Source organism: Enhydra lutris, unplaced genomic scaffold (genome assembly GCF_002288905.1).
Source record: "Enhydra lutris kenyoni isolate GAN:26980312 unplaced genomic scaffold, ASM228890v2 scaffoldscaffold21, whole genome shotgun sequence".
NCBI classification, from domain to species: Eukaryota; Metazoa; Chordata; class Mammalia; order Carnivora; family Mustelidae; genus Enhydra; species Enhydra lutris.
The window spans coordinates 23,470,775-23,485,996 of NW_019154105.1; the positions used below are offsets into that span (position 1 = coordinate 23,470,775).

Sequence of the window (15,222 nt, forward strand, 5' to 3'; positions counted from 1 at the left end):
TGTATAGGTATTTCTTGCCAAAGTATTCAAGAATAATCTGGCTCAGTTCTACATAATGAAAATGTTACTGCCTCTCACTCTCCGACTGAAAACCTCTGCTATGGAAGAATATGAAATCTTTAGAATTAATCCGTATTAGAATTAGAACGGACCTCCTCAGCATTTGCAACTTGAATAATTATGCACAAACTATAATGAAAGACAGATCTTACACCTATAATCACAGTTGACATCTTTGATGATTTCTACTTTAATTCAGAGAGATCAGAAATAAGATGAGAACAGTACCTTACTTACAAGTGTGAAAAGTGCTTTCTTCCTCTTAAAAGGTAGCTACAGACCTTTGCAAATAATGGGGCAAATCACTTGTTTAACAAAATCTATGAAATATGACATTCTGAAACATACACTGGTGTAAGACAAAAACTATACACAGATTGGACTGTTACATCCATTATGCCTCATATGCCATACTCCAAAAGGTTTAGCTAGAGCAATGAGAGATTTGTTACTTACCTGGTTTGTGTACATAGCAAGCAAAGCTTTGTTAAATTCTATAGCTTGCAGCTGTTTCTTAGAAAGCTTAAACTCTACTCCTTCTGCATTGGTTAATTTCACCTTCTTCTTGGAGTCAAAGACATTTTGGTCCTGACAAAGAAAAATTCATCTGCCATTAACAGCAATCTCAGACTTTAATCTTTTAACACTTCAAGGCTTTACTCCTCTTCCATTTAGTTATTTTATACACAAAAGAGCTTGGAAGATAATATATCTACCTGGTTAGGTTGTTTAAACCCCTAAAAAAATCTGTCTTGGGTTCTTGGTTTTCTTTTGATTTATCCTTCCACTATTAACTGCTTGTTTTGAGTTTCTTGAAGAAAAGTGGACAGAACAAATCTGACATTGGAAATCAGGACTACAAAGATACAAAGAAAGCTGCAATCTACAAACTATGCCCTTTAGAATTTATATGACAAATGAGGAAAGTAATTCTTTCCTCTTTGAAACAGTCATTATGTAAGCAAATCATTAAAATTCAGAAATAGATTCACACCCCTTTTGAAACCATTTTTAGCACCAAAAAAAAAAAAATGCTAATGTAACAGAGCTACTGTTTTTCTTTTCCTTAAGGCCCTTCTTACCTAGGCAGTAGCTCAAAGAAGCTCAAATTCCCAAACTTCTATGTGCAGCACACACAGTGTTATCTGCCTTTAAAAAGTCCTGTTAAGAATTACAGAATGTCAGGGGCTGCCTGGGTGGCTCAATGGGTTAAGCCTCTGCCTTCAGCTTAGGTCATGATCTCAGGGTCCTGGGATCAAGCTCTGCATCAGGCTCTCTGCTCTGCTCTCTGCTCTGCGGAGAGCCCGCTTCCCCCACACCCGCCTGCCTCTATGCCTACTTGTGATTTCTCTGTGTGTGTGTCAAATAAATAAATAAAATCTTTAAAAATATATATATTCACAAATAAGTGATAAACTATGTTTTTCAAACCAGGTCTTCTACTAGTTTGAAGACTAAAAGGAGACAAAGAAGAAATCTAAAATAAATACCACTTATTCTGAGTTTGAAGCTTCAAACCACTGTAAAATTATTTTAACGTACAGCAAAAACTTTCATATATATCAATTTCTTTTTTTTTTTTTAAGATTTTATTTACTTGAGAGAGAGAAAGCACAAGCTGGGAAGAAGGACAGAGGGAGAGGGAGAGGGAGAAGCAGACTCCCTGCTGAGCAGGGAGCCCAACGCAGGACTAGATTCCAGGACCCCAAGACCATGACCCGAGCCAAAGGTATACAGTTAACCGACTGAGCCACCCTGCTGCCCCACACATAAATCAATTAAGAAACCAGATTTCTAGTTGGTTCTCCTCTGTACTCTTTTAATACTTCAATTCATCATGCATACCACTGCCAGACTTCTCTTAAACTTTGCTATCATGGCACTTATTAAAAAATTTGATTTTCAAGGCCTTCTATACCATACCGTTCAATCTAAATTTTAAAAATTTTGGGGGCGCCTGGGTGGCTCAGTGTGTTAAAAGCATCTGCCTTCAGCTCGGGTCATGATCCCAGGGTCCTGGTATGAAGCCCCACATCGGCCTCCCTGCTCAGCAGGGAGCCTGTTTCCTCCTCTCTCTCTGCCTGCCTCTCTGCCTACTTGTGATCTCTGCCAAATAAAATATTAAAATTTTTTTAAAAAATTTTAATTAGCATGTATGTGTCCTCTTAACTTCTGTTTTCTCACTTTCTTCCCCTAAGTCGTAAGTATTTCTCCGTATGTTCATTTGCTTATGCTGTTGTTTAACTTTCAAACCGTAACTCTCTTTATCAAGGGTCAGCTACAAATTTGCCAGCTCAGAGATCTTTTCTTTCACCAATACTGTAGTTAAAAGTAAAAAATTTAAACATGCACAATTTTTTTCAATATCAGAATGAGACTTTTAAATGATGTAATGATTGAGACTGACTTTCATTATTTCTTTTGCATTATCTATTGAATTCAGCACTATTTTGAATAAAAAGTCTGTTGACTCAAGAAAGTTAAGGCCGTATATCCCTCTCCCTCTGTGATCTGCTTGCTCTCACTCTCTCTCAAATAAATAAATTTTTTAAAATCTTAAAAAAAAAAAAAACAGATGGGGTGCCTGGGTGGCTCAGTCTTTAAGCATCTGCCTTCAGCTCAGGTCACAATCTCCAGGTCCCAGGATCAAGCCTCCCATAGGGCTCCCCACTCAGCATTGAGTCTGATTCTCCCTCTCTCTCTGTGATCTCCCTCTCACTCTTTCTCAAATGAAGTTTTAAAAAATATATTTTTTTAAAAGTTTGGTAAATACTTAAAACAAGATTAAGATATCTCTCCTTCCTGTAATTATAGCAGGTAAAATGAATTCATCCTCACAGCATTTCAAATAATTCACACACACACAGGCAAGTATATAATGCTGCTAGGATTCAAATGCCAGAATCAATTTTTGAAAACCTAAACCATGCCAAAGGCCTGCAACATGCTCTAACTACTACTCTCTCTAATGCCATTATCTCAGCTCTGGAGCCGTCTGAATTTCTGCTATTGGAGGAGGGAAGTACCATGAAGGACTTTATGGAGTCAAGACACTGGAATCTGAATCCAAGTTCTACCTCTAACAGGCTGTGACCTTATACAAATTACTTAACTCCTTTTAGCCTCAGATTATATTCCTACAAATTGGAGGCAAGTATTGCCACCTAAAAATATAAGAAGATAGCACTTGAAAAATCACAGTTTATCAAAAGAAATCAAATGTTACTTTTCTTTTTTTTTTTTTTAAAGATTTATTTATTTATTTATTTGACAGAAAGAGAGGTCACAAGTAGGCAGAGAGGCAGGCATCGAGGCAGGTAGAGAGAGAGACAGGGAAGCAGGCTCCCTGATGAGCAGAGACACTGATGCGGGGCTTGATCCCGGGACCCTGAGTTCATGACCTAAGCCAAAAGCAGAGGCTTAACCCAGTGAGCCACCCAGATGCCCCAAATGTTACTTACTTTCTACTGACTTCAATTTCAACTCTGAAATGTTCTTCCATTAAAACAATGTTCTAAATGGTGGTTAATTTTACTAGTACGGTACTCTTTAGGATCATTTATATTCATACTTGTATTATTTTATATGTGCTTTGGGGTGGGAATGTCTCCCTTTCCCCAAAATAAAAACCACCAGAAGAAAAAAATTATATATAGAAAACTTGTCCTCAGACTCACTAGATGAAAATGACACATAAGGTACACACATACTTAGTTTAAAACTCCAAACAATTTATTTTTCAATCTATAGATTCTCCACATTATTATAAACTGGGAAAAGGGTAAGACTGTCCAGAGACTATAACTGCAAAAAAGTTTTATTAGCTGAATATAGCTTGCAGAATCATCATCATAAAAGTTAAGCTGTGATTGTGATTTTGCTACAACCAGACTGTGTTACAGAAAAAAGAAGTTAACCTAGGATGAAGCAGGTAATACGTTTTCAATGTAAAATATAAGTTTAAGAAAGCCATGGATATGCCATACCTTGTTAATAGTAATGATGTTGTTTGCAATCACAGCTAGCAATCCCACATCTGTTGGCCTGTGAACAATAAGCAACAGTCAAAAAGAAACAAACTTTTAAAAGAGGCTTCATCCCCTATAAAAGGTACTTCATTTTAATAACTTACTTACTTTAGTTTTATTATCTGATTGTAAAGTTGCAACGCTTCCTCTGTACGACCCTGCAGCTGCAGAATATAGGCCATCTGCCCATGAATGATGGCCAGTTCTGCCTGTGGGTCTTCCTCAGTCCCATCCTAAGGAGAAAAAGAAACATTTTTCCCCCTGTAAATTCTCCAAATCCATCTCCATATTTACCAAGTATTCCAAACATTCAAAAGGTACACAATCTTAAAGAGAACATATGATTTTCAGAGAGCTTCCCTTATAATCAGTTTGCTTAAATTTAGGAATTTGATAAAGATGATTTCAAAAGCAAATTACTGTGTAAACAGGTGAGCACCAGAAAACAATAAAAGACTGGTGAAAAGGCTAACAACTGTAAGGACTCTATAATGAAACTACTTCATGACTGTCTTTAAGACAACTGGAAATCTGGGGCGCCTGGGTGGCTCAGTGGGTTGGGCCTCTGCCTTCGGTTCAGGTCATGATCTCAGGGTCCTGGGATCGAGCCCCACATCGGGCTCTCTGCTCAGCGGGGAGCCTGCTTCCTCCTCTCTCTCTGCCTACTTGTGATCTCTGTCTGTCAAATAAGTAAATAAAATCTTAAAAAACAAAAAGACAACTGGAAATCATGACTGTTGGATTATTTGCGGTTCATTTAAGAAATATGCATGGGATTCCTATGAAAGGACCCATATGCAAAGATCTGAGCCTTACATCTAAAACAAGAGAATGGGGCGCCTGGGTGGCTCAGTGGGTTAAGCCGCTGCCTTCGGCTCAGGTCCCGCATTGGGCTCTCTGCTCAGCAGGGAGCCTGCTTCCCTCTCTCTCTCTCTCTCTCTGCCTGCCTCTCTGTCTACTTGTGATCTCTCTCTCTGTCAAATAAATAAATAAAATCTTTTTAAAAAAATAAATAAATAAACAAGAGAATGAATTTATATTAATATAAATTTAAAATAAAATGTATAAGGCATATGAAAAATTCTGGTATTGTAATTTCCCAGCCTAAGACTCCCATCAAATAATTGATCAAGAGGATTTTTTACTATGATTTATATTTAATAAATCACCACCTATTCCAACAAATCAATAAATACTACAATGAAGCGCCCTATAAGTTTCTATTAGTCAGAAGTGTAAAATTTGGGTTTAATAACAGTGGAATACTTACAGAATCTTCTGATAATGAGCGGCGGCAAAGATCTATAGGAAAAAATGATTTTAAAATTAATATTGCAGGGTAACTCTCATTCCTTTCACCATTCTGAAGAGTAAGAATTAAATTCTTAGGCAGAAGATTTCAAGATAATTTTAATAACAAGCAAATTTGTAATTTATTATTAGCATCAACATAAATAATAATAAACATTACATAAATACTATCAGTCCTGGACTATTCTAGCTCTCTGGCATTTTTCTTTCATTTGTAATCTCTAGGTTAAAAAAAAATTTAAGGGCATTGAAAAAATATAAATGCAACAAATGTTCATCGCAAAAAATCAATGACAAAAATGTAGTAAAGATAATAATCCCACCACCAAGAGACAACCACTATTAGCATTTTCATTACTATTTTTAAAATGCAAAGGCACAGCTGCTTTTAAAATGAAAGTGTGATATTCCATATACTATTTTGAAACCTCTCTTCCCCATTTATTATATTGTGGACATCTTTATAATAAAGATCTACATTATTATTATTTTTTAAAATCAAGGCTTTAAAAAAAAAAGATTTATTTATTTATTTATTTATTTATTTATTTATTTTAGAGACAGGGAGAGGGAGGGATGGAGGGAGGGAGGGAGGGAGGGAGCGGAGAAGCAGACTCCCTGCTGGGCATGGAGCCTGATGTGGAGCTAGATCCCAGGACCCACGAGATCATAATCTGAGCCAAAAACCAGAGTAGGACCCTTAATGGACTGAGCCACCCAGGTACCCCTAGATCTACATTTTTATTTTAAATGACTGCACAATAGTCTATTCTGTGGTCATGGTAAAACTTAGCCAGTCCTCTTACAGGACAAAACTCATGATGTTTCTAAATTTTTTCTTCTGACCATCCCTTCAATTAGCATTCATACAAATACATATATGAATTTATCTAATTATTTCCTTACAATAAATTTCATTTACCTAATTACTGTTAATTATTAATTAATCTAATTATTCCTTCAAATGAAATCCTTGGATCGAAGGGTAAGCAAATTTTAAGATCTTTCACATATCACCAAATTCCCCACTGCAAAGTCAGTATTACCTTAACACTCAAAACTTCCATGTATAAGAATGTCTTTTTCCCACACCATTGTCAATACTGGGTATAACCAAGAAATTATAATTCTCAAGCATACTTTTCTTCTCATGATACTCCAAATTCTGCTTTTATTTTAACCTTCAACATTTAAAATTGACCCTCCTTCACCTTTTTCACCCCCACTGTCACTGCAGTCCCTACATCACTTTTATAACTTCCAGGGAAATATGTATGCAAAAGAAAAGTCTACATGTTTTTGGAGTTGAAACCAAACATAAGCTAATAAGACTATTTTTCTTTTTTTCTTAACCAAAAGCTTCAAAGCATGTAAATGTTGTATGTGAAAACATACTAAGGGGAGTTAAACTGTGCTTGAATGGTGTTACCAATATAAATGCAGTATACACACAAAGGCACACTGATTATCACCGTACCTGAATGCCAGCTTAATAATAACCAAGGGGTGCTGGGTGGCTCAGTGGGTTAAAGCCTCTGCCTTCGGCTCAGGTCATGATCCCAGGCTCCTGGGATTGAGCCCCACATCGGGCTCTCTGCTCAGCGGGGGGCCTGCTTCCTCCTCTCTCTCTGCCTGCCTCTCTGCCTACTTGTGATCTCTCTCTGTCAAATAAATAAATAAAATCTTTGAAAAAAAAAATGATGACAGCCAATACTTGTTAGATGTTTATGTTATATATGCTAGGTACTATTATAAATGCTTGACATTAACTCAATTTACATTTAACACTCACAGTAACTTATTAAAAAACCTCAAAAATAAGGTCTGGTATGGATGAAAATGGACAAGTACTCTGGCTTAGGGATTAGACACAAATAGGGAAGATATGCTAAAATGCCAAGAGAGAGGCTAGATGAACTTTGAGAAATTCTTACTGCATCATATAATTTCCAATTATATAGCTTCCAATTATAAATCTCACAAATATCAAATTCAATTTTTGGAAATAATGTTTTAAGTTATACGCACATTACAATTACACATAATTTTAATAAACTTCCAACCTTCAGCTTTTTGCAGGATTTTCATTGCTTGGCTCAGCTGGCCTTGTCCTATCAGAGCACATGCAGCATTGTAGCATAGTTCGTGTGTGCCTTCTTGGAGGCCCAAGTTCTCCTGTCATGGAGCAAAATACCAGTCAAACACTAGACAGGAATCTCATTTCATAGCTGTGTGGGTACACAGGGATACTCACTGGAACCACTTTTTCCCAATTGCTTTGAGCTGCAACTACGGCTGAAAGGTTTGTTTTTCTCTCTTCATCATAATCATCTTGGGAGTTTCGGACGAGATCTCTATACACCACTAAGCATTCATCATAGCGTTCTAACCGGTATAACTACGGGGACAAATACCAAGTAAAAGATCAGAGGGGAAAACAAATGTAGTATTATGCCTCAAACATTATATAAACCCTTTTTTGAATCACTAAGTAGGAAAGCTTATTACAGCATGATACAGGCAGTCAACAGTCTTTCCCTTACAATTTTTCAATTAGTTCTGGGTGCTACTAACTCTTCCAAAAACCTGGAATGAATGAATCTCTACTATACTGTAGATCTACAGCCATGATTCAAATAGAAGTCATTGTATTACCTCCTTCCTGAGGTTAGGAAAGTGTCTAAGTGGGTTGTGAAAGAAAACCTGTCCAAAGAAATCACCCTGCTACCTAAATCTGACTTACAATGAAAAAATTTTCCCACCCACAAAACGACTCTTAAGCCCCAGTGAACAGGAACAAAATTAGATGTTAACAAAAGGACTTAATATTTCTTAGGAGTTCACTATATTTAATCTTCATTTCCTTCTCCCAGATAGGGAAAAGCTAGGATAGGGTTAATACCAAGTACATAAAATATAATTCTTATTTCATTCAAGTTGTTCTCAAAGGGCAATAACAACTGCCACTCTGGGTAAATTAAGTCAACTATAAATGACCAAGACTCATGCCCTTCATCAAACTCAGAATGTTGGCATTTACCCTAAATTTGCCCAGCTTACCTTAAAAGTTCTTTATAAACCTACAATCCATGAACTTGTCCAAATCTTTCTCCAACCTGTATTATTTAACTCTTACTATCTCTTGGGGACAATACATATATTACATTATTTGCCCTGACATTTTAAAAATCTTTAAGAGGGTTTAGTTACTTCTAAAACATTTCTGTCCTCTCATCATTAATAGCTCTTTTTTTACATTAAGCTTAATGAAGTCTCTCAAGCCCTTTCAGAATAAGATAGTTTTGAGGAATTCATAAACTAGTTAAATTCATCCAAATTCTTATCTATCATGATTTATGTTATTTTAACCTTAAAACAAAATGTGTTTAAAGCTAGAAAGAAATACATTTTCAAAACTGTATTAGTATATCCCTGGCCTTCATCTTCCCAACTAAAAAAGTCAAAGTTTCATAGGATAGTTTTTAATTCTAATTTTCTAATTACCCTGGAGAAATAATTTATTCACAAATTATTATATATGCAACTGTTTGTGTGAAGATCAATAGGAGAGAATATGTTCAAACCTCAAGAATTGGTTTGGTGGCAAGTTTTGTGGAGCATCAGGATGGGCTGAGGTACCTCATCCCTGCTCCTCACTACAGGTATAGTCATGCCCACTCAGGATGATTGTCAACATGTACTTTAAAGCAGTAATTACCACTTGTCCATAAAGCTCCTTTAATTTGTCTGTCTGCTGATTGGCACTCTCTATTGTCTTCAAGGCATTCTCAATTCTGTTCAACCTGTACTCACAATATGCCTTCTCAAAGGAAAGAGAGTTACTGAAAAAGAAAAACAAAACAAAACAAAAAAACAGTATCTGATCATTAGTTAACACTGCAGAGCATTCACTATATGCCACACACTGCTGTAAGCACCTGTTCTATAGTAAGTCATTTAATCTCTATTAACAATAGATGAGGAAGGGGCACCTGGGTGGCTCAGTCAGTTAAGCGTCTGCCCTCGGCTCAGATCATGATCCCAGGGTCCTGGGATTCAGTCTCATATAGGACTCCCTGCCTAGCGGGGAGCCTACTTCTCCCTCTCTTTCTGCTGCTCCCCCTGCTTGTGCTCTCTGTCAAGTAAATAAAGAAAATCTCAAAAACAAACAAACAAACAAACAATAGATGAGGAAACCAACAAAGTTTAGTAACATTCCTGAAAATCAGTTCCCAAGTGGCAGAAAACATTACATCCATTTTCCTTGCCTCTCTGGCTTTCATGGACAATCTTAGAATTAACGGACCTTTGAAACAAACATTTAAGAATGAAATCAAGTAACTAAATACAGTCTGAACACTATTATTTTTTTCAAGATTTTTTTTTTCAGTAATCTTCACACCCAACATGGGAGTCTAACTCACAACCCTGAGATCAAGCGTCATGTGCTCCACCAACTGAGCCACCCAGGTGCCCCTGAACACTATTCTAAATTAGTTATTACAGAAGTATCTTAGCTCTACTAATCAAATAAGCCATATAAATGTGTTCAAAAAGCAAATGAATAGCAAAGAAAAGGTCTAAAATCTTAAAAGAACATAGTACTTGTAACCAAACAACTGATAAACACACAACAATAAAAACATGGCCTATCTACATTGACAACTCATCTACATTAATGTGACACTTGAAACTCATTTTGGAGTTTCACTTATTTACTTTTATTTTTTAATTTTTAAAATATTTTATTTATTTATTTGACAGAGGGAGACACAGCAAGAGAGGGAACACAAGTAGGGGGAGTGGGAGAGGGAAAAGCCGGCTTCCCGCCAAGCAGGGAGCCCAAGCAGGGAGCCCGATACAGGGCTCGATCCCAGAACTCTGGAATCATGACCTGAGCTGAAGGCAGACGCTTAATGACTGAGCCACCCAGGCTCCCCTATTTGCTTATTTTTAAAGATTTTATTCATTTACTTGACAGAAGGAAAGAGAGCCCAAGCAGGGGAGTAGTAGGGAGAGGAAGAAGCAGGCTCCTGGATGTGGTGCTCAATCCCAGGATCTGGGAACATGACCTGAGCTGAAGGCAGCTGCTTAAAAAGTGAGCCACCCAGGCACCCCTACAAGTGACTTTTATTCACTGTTTCTCTAGTGTTTGTTTCTGCAAGTAGAGGAAAATACACATATAAATTCTTATATCCTCCTTTTCTTATACAAAAAGTATACTATATAGTTGTTGTCATTTGAATATGGGTTTGAACTGCCTGAGTCCACTGATTTGTGGATTTTTTCCAATAAATATAGTATAGCACCTTAGATATATTTTCTCTTATGATTTTAATATCATTTTCTTTCCTCTAGCTTACTTTAACCTAAAAATATAGTATACAATACATATAACATAAAAATACATGTTAATCAACTATTTATGTCATCTGTTAGGCCTCCAGTCAATAGTAGGCTATCGGTACAGTTTTTGAGGAGTCTAAAGTCATACAAAGATTTTCAACTGTGCAGAGGGTTGGTACCCCAACCCCTGAGATGCTCAAGTGTCAACTTTATAATCCAGTATTTCATTAAAGAGTAAATATGCTGCCAAAAACTTTACTTTTTTTAAAGATTTTATTTATTTATTTAATTTTCCAAAGATTTTATTTATTCACTTGACAGAGAGAGATCACAAGTAGGCAGAGAGGCAGGCAGAGAGAGAGAGGGAGAAGCAGGCTCCCTGCTGAGCAGAGAGCCCGACTCAGGACTCGATCCTAGGACCCTGGGATCATGACCTGGGTGGAAGGCAGAGGCCCAACCCACTGAGCCACCCAGGTGCCCAAGATTTTATATTTATTTGACAGAAACAGATCACAAGTAGGCAGAGAGGCAGGCAGAGCAGGGGAAGGGAAGCTGGCACCCCAGCGAGCAGAGAGCCTGATGCGGGGCTCAATCCCAGTACCCTGGAATCATGACCTGAGCTGAAGGCAGAGGCTTTAACCCACTGAGCCACCCAGGCGCCCCCCAAAACTTTATTTTATACATACTTCTTTGGGGGAATTAGGCATAACTGTAAATAAAAATCAAATTACAGTAAAAATTTAGAATATAAATTCACATTTCATGAAATGATAAATTAAATAAATGAAAAAGATTAACAACAGCAAATCTGAGATATTCTAAAGACTACTAAAGAACTCTGACACCAAACGATCTTGACCTAAAATCATACTCACCTCAATAATTCTCAAAGGAGGTAAGCACAAAGGTCAGGCTATACCTGACTTATATACTGATGTGTGTGTGTGTGTGTACATATATATACATATATAAGTGTATATGTGTATATATATATATAAGTGTATATATATGTATATATATAAGTATATAAATGTATATATAAATACATTTATATACTGTCATACTATTCTAAAGGCCTCTACTCACACATCCTACCCTACATGTTCCACCCTCTCTGACTTTTTAAATTAAACTTCTGAATTGTTCTCCTTATATCCTCCAAAAATTCATTACATTTCTGACCCATATCCTTCAGCAGTTTACCTGCTTCTTAGTGGTTCAAAGGGAAGACAGAGGTAAAGAAAAAGGCTCCCTAAAGCAGGAAAGAAGATACTACTGCTCCTTCCAGTTTCAGAAACACTACTGCCAAGCAAAAAAGGAAGGAAGGTCAAAAATCACTGAATAGTGAGGAAAAAAGAAATAACATGGAAATGGTTATAGCTATGGTAACCATATTTCTAATAAATGCACAAACAACTAACTGAATCACTTACTTGGCTAACACTTTAGTGTGAGTATTGATGACATTCAAGGCTTCCTTGAAACTTCCATTTTGGATAAGGCATACCACTTTACAGTGTAGGGCAGTTACATCATCCTTGTTGATCTGCAGTACTAGAGAACAATTTTAGGAAAACAAGTTTAAAATCCATTTCCTTCTCACATTTTTACTAAATTTTCCCACCCCCTGCCTCAAAAAGCTACACTTCCAATTGTATAGCAGCAACAATTAGTTGAAACATTAAAGAAAATGACTGATCATTTTTAACTTAGGAAGTGGCAAAAGGGCAGTTATAATTTAGTAAGATTTCCAATGAGATAGATTCCCAAGATGCATGTAGCAAAAAGAAAATTTTAAATAATGAAATAAAGAACTAAGAACATATTTTTCTCCAGTTTTTTTCACCTTAGGACACATGCTACATCCTATACATTTCACCAATCGAAAGAAAGAAAGTTCACCAAGAAAGAAAAAAGTTCATGTAGAATTTGGAAGCAAAAATGACTCAGGTTTGAATACAAGCTTGCGTTAGTGTCTTTAGTTCATGGGCAAATCATTTCACTGCCAACTGTTAGTTTTCTGATCTACAAAGAGTATGAAAGTTTATTAAGAAGATTAAATGAGAATAGTAAAAATCTTTAAGTTGTAAAGTATACAAATGCCACTTATTTTGCTGGCAGTACTTCCAAAAACCTTCCAAAATTTCCCTTTTCACATAAGACGACAGACCAAAAGAGGACAAGGAAAGACTCGGGTAGCAAAGTTTCAAAGCTAAACAGCTGTTTAGTGTCAAAATGACCCCTATCACCCTCCTTGCCCCTGGACAATGTTAGAAATCCAATTCTGTGTAAGAATCATATAAATTTTCACCAATTAAGAGAATTATGTACCGATCAACAAACTGAAAAAAAAAAAAAAAAAAAAAAACAACAACCGTGATTAAATAATTTCTGCAAAATACTTACTACACTGCTACTGAATAGTACTGGTTGCAGGTTTAGCCAAAGGCTAAAGCTAATTCAAAACAAGTTTAGGAATCAAATTAACTCTAATCAGTTCCTTAATCAGTTTCCTTACTGTCTAAAATCATCGAAAGTGCACTGTGGCACAATCACTTCTTTTTACATTAACAATAGGATACTGAAAATTATACAATCATGTATGCTACTGACATACTTTGTATGTTACTGCTTTAAAGAGCCAAACCCTGTCTTTGTAATCACTTTTTCAAATCTACCAAACACAGGCTGCATCTTCAGTAAAGAATTTACCATGGCAGAGAGCATTAAAAAGCATGGCCTTACTGCAATTACACAGTAAAGGATACATGAATATAATAAGTAAACCTCACACCAAAGGCAGCTGACTTAAGATTGTTAGTTACAGGGGCGCCCGGGTGGCTCAGTGGGTTAAAGCCTCTGCCGTCAGCTCAGGTCATGATCTCAGGGTCCTGGGATCCAGACCCGCATAGGGCTCTCTGCTCAGCGGGGAGACTGCTTCCCCGTCTCTCTCTGCCTACCTCTCTGCCTACTTGTGATCTCTGTCTGTCAAATAAATAAATAAGTCTTAAAAAAAAAAAAAAAAAAAAGATTATTAGTTACAGGGCAAAAACAATCAAAAAACAAAAAACCCAAAACGGAAAAACAAACAAAAAAACAAGCCAAACTTTTCTTCCGACGTTATTTCGAATGTTAATGCTTTCACACACATATCCTCTGATCCAATAACGCCGGAGAGAGATTTTATCTATGAGAGTGACAGGCCCAATCCACATCCAGCCCTCTCCCCTCTCCCCTCAGTCTGTACAGCTCCCACCTTGTCAGCTCCAGCTTCAAAACTACGTGTCCCTAGCAGATTCCTCCCTGCGATGCGGCCCTAAAGAAAAAGCTCCCTCAGCACTACTGTCTTGATCACTCTTCTAAAAGGATGGAAAAAAGGTGGTGATGTGACATATTTGCGAATTAAGGAGTAAAGACGGAGGAGTCGAGTAAGAAAACAGTTTCAAAAAGGCGCATGGAGTTGCGGTCTCTTTAAATTCCACCCTCGCTACCCGGCGATGGGTAAAAAGGGAAGTACACGTGGCTCTAAGCAACCCTTGGCCCAGGGCTGATGAGGTGGAGCAGAGGGGCCGCAACCCGCGCCCGCCAGGTGTTTGGACCCCCGCGCCGCCGCCGGCTGGATCTCCTATCCCCGCGTCTGCTCCGGGGTGGTCGCGCGCGCCGGAAGGAGGCCGCATCCTCCCTGCGGCCGGGGCCGCCCCAGCACTTACTCTTGTTGACGGTCTTAAGAGCGCGCGTGAAGTCACCGTTCTGACCATAACGGTTTACTTCACCCCAGAGCGCAGACACCGAAACGCCCCCGCCGCCGCCGCTCGCCATCTTGGAGGAGACGCGGGGAGGGGCGGGGAGGGGCGGGGAGGGGCGACCTCTGCCCCGGAAGAGGATCTCGGAGGTGGCCAAGCGGAGGAGGAAGCCGGTGGTTGCTAAGCGTCTTGGATTCGGAAGCGTCGGTATCCCTGAGTCAGTGTTGGAGTTAGTAATCTTAGCCGTCTTCGCTAGAAATCTGTGTGGATAGAAAGAATTGAAACACCTTACCTGAAGCTGGTATGAAGGAACGAGGTGTCGGACCCCGGGAGGGGTTGAGAGGGGGTTCACCAGACAGTTTTGGCTCAAAGCAGCCTGCGTTTCTGGGGCTACAGCAGCTGGCGAGGCAGCATCCCTGTCCCACGAGGCGGACGCAACTGAATGACGATCTAGGGAAGAGAGAAAGAAGTCTATAGGGTGGTACAAGTACTAACTAGAAACCTTAGGGAGTCCTTTGAAGGAGAGTGGGGAGAGAAACGGCTTCTCTTTGCTGCTGGAGAAATTCCTTCATAGAGGAATTATATTTGAAAAGGATCGTTAAAGGCGATTTAGGGGTAGGGTCTGAATAAAATTCTAGCAGAGAAGCGAATATGAGGAAAGGCACAGAAGAAAAAGAAGAACGAACAAGTGCAAAGCACGTTTGATGAAACCCCCTTGGCTGCGCTGTGAGCTC

General features: G+C 38.2%; 1 protein-coding gene across 2 annotated transcripts in view; it reads right to left on the reverse strand.

Moving 5' to 3' along the window:
- LOC111149062 (signal recognition particle 72) overlaps positions 1-14,576 on the reverse strand; it is a 31,336-nt gene extending 16,760 nt beyond the window's left edge. Inside the window, exons 1-9 of one of the 2 annotated variants that reach the window (XM_022505966.1) lie at positions 14,456-14,576; positions 12,179-12,299; positions 9,118-9,241; positions 7,654-7,797; positions 7,463-7,574; positions 5,359-5,390; positions 4,197-4,321; positions 4,047-4,104; positions 517-648 (exon numbers count right to left, since the gene is read on the reverse strand). In XM_022505966.1, coding sequence (XP_022361674.1) covers positions 517-648; positions 4,047-4,104; positions 4,197-4,321; positions 5,359-5,390; positions 7,463-7,574; positions 7,654-7,797; positions 9,118-9,241; positions 12,179-12,299; positions 14,456-14,564 — 957 coding nt within the window. In that variant the 5' untranslated portion in view covers positions 14,565-14,576. The remainder of the gene's footprint in view (positions 1-516; positions 649-4,046; positions 4,105-4,196; positions 4,322-5,358; positions 5,391-7,462; positions 7,575-7,653; positions 7,798-9,117; positions 9,242-12,178; positions 12,300-14,455) is intronic. The other variant, XM_022505967.1, reaches the window with a different exon arrangement.
- Between the last annotated feature and the right edge of the window lie 646 nt (positions 14,577-15,222).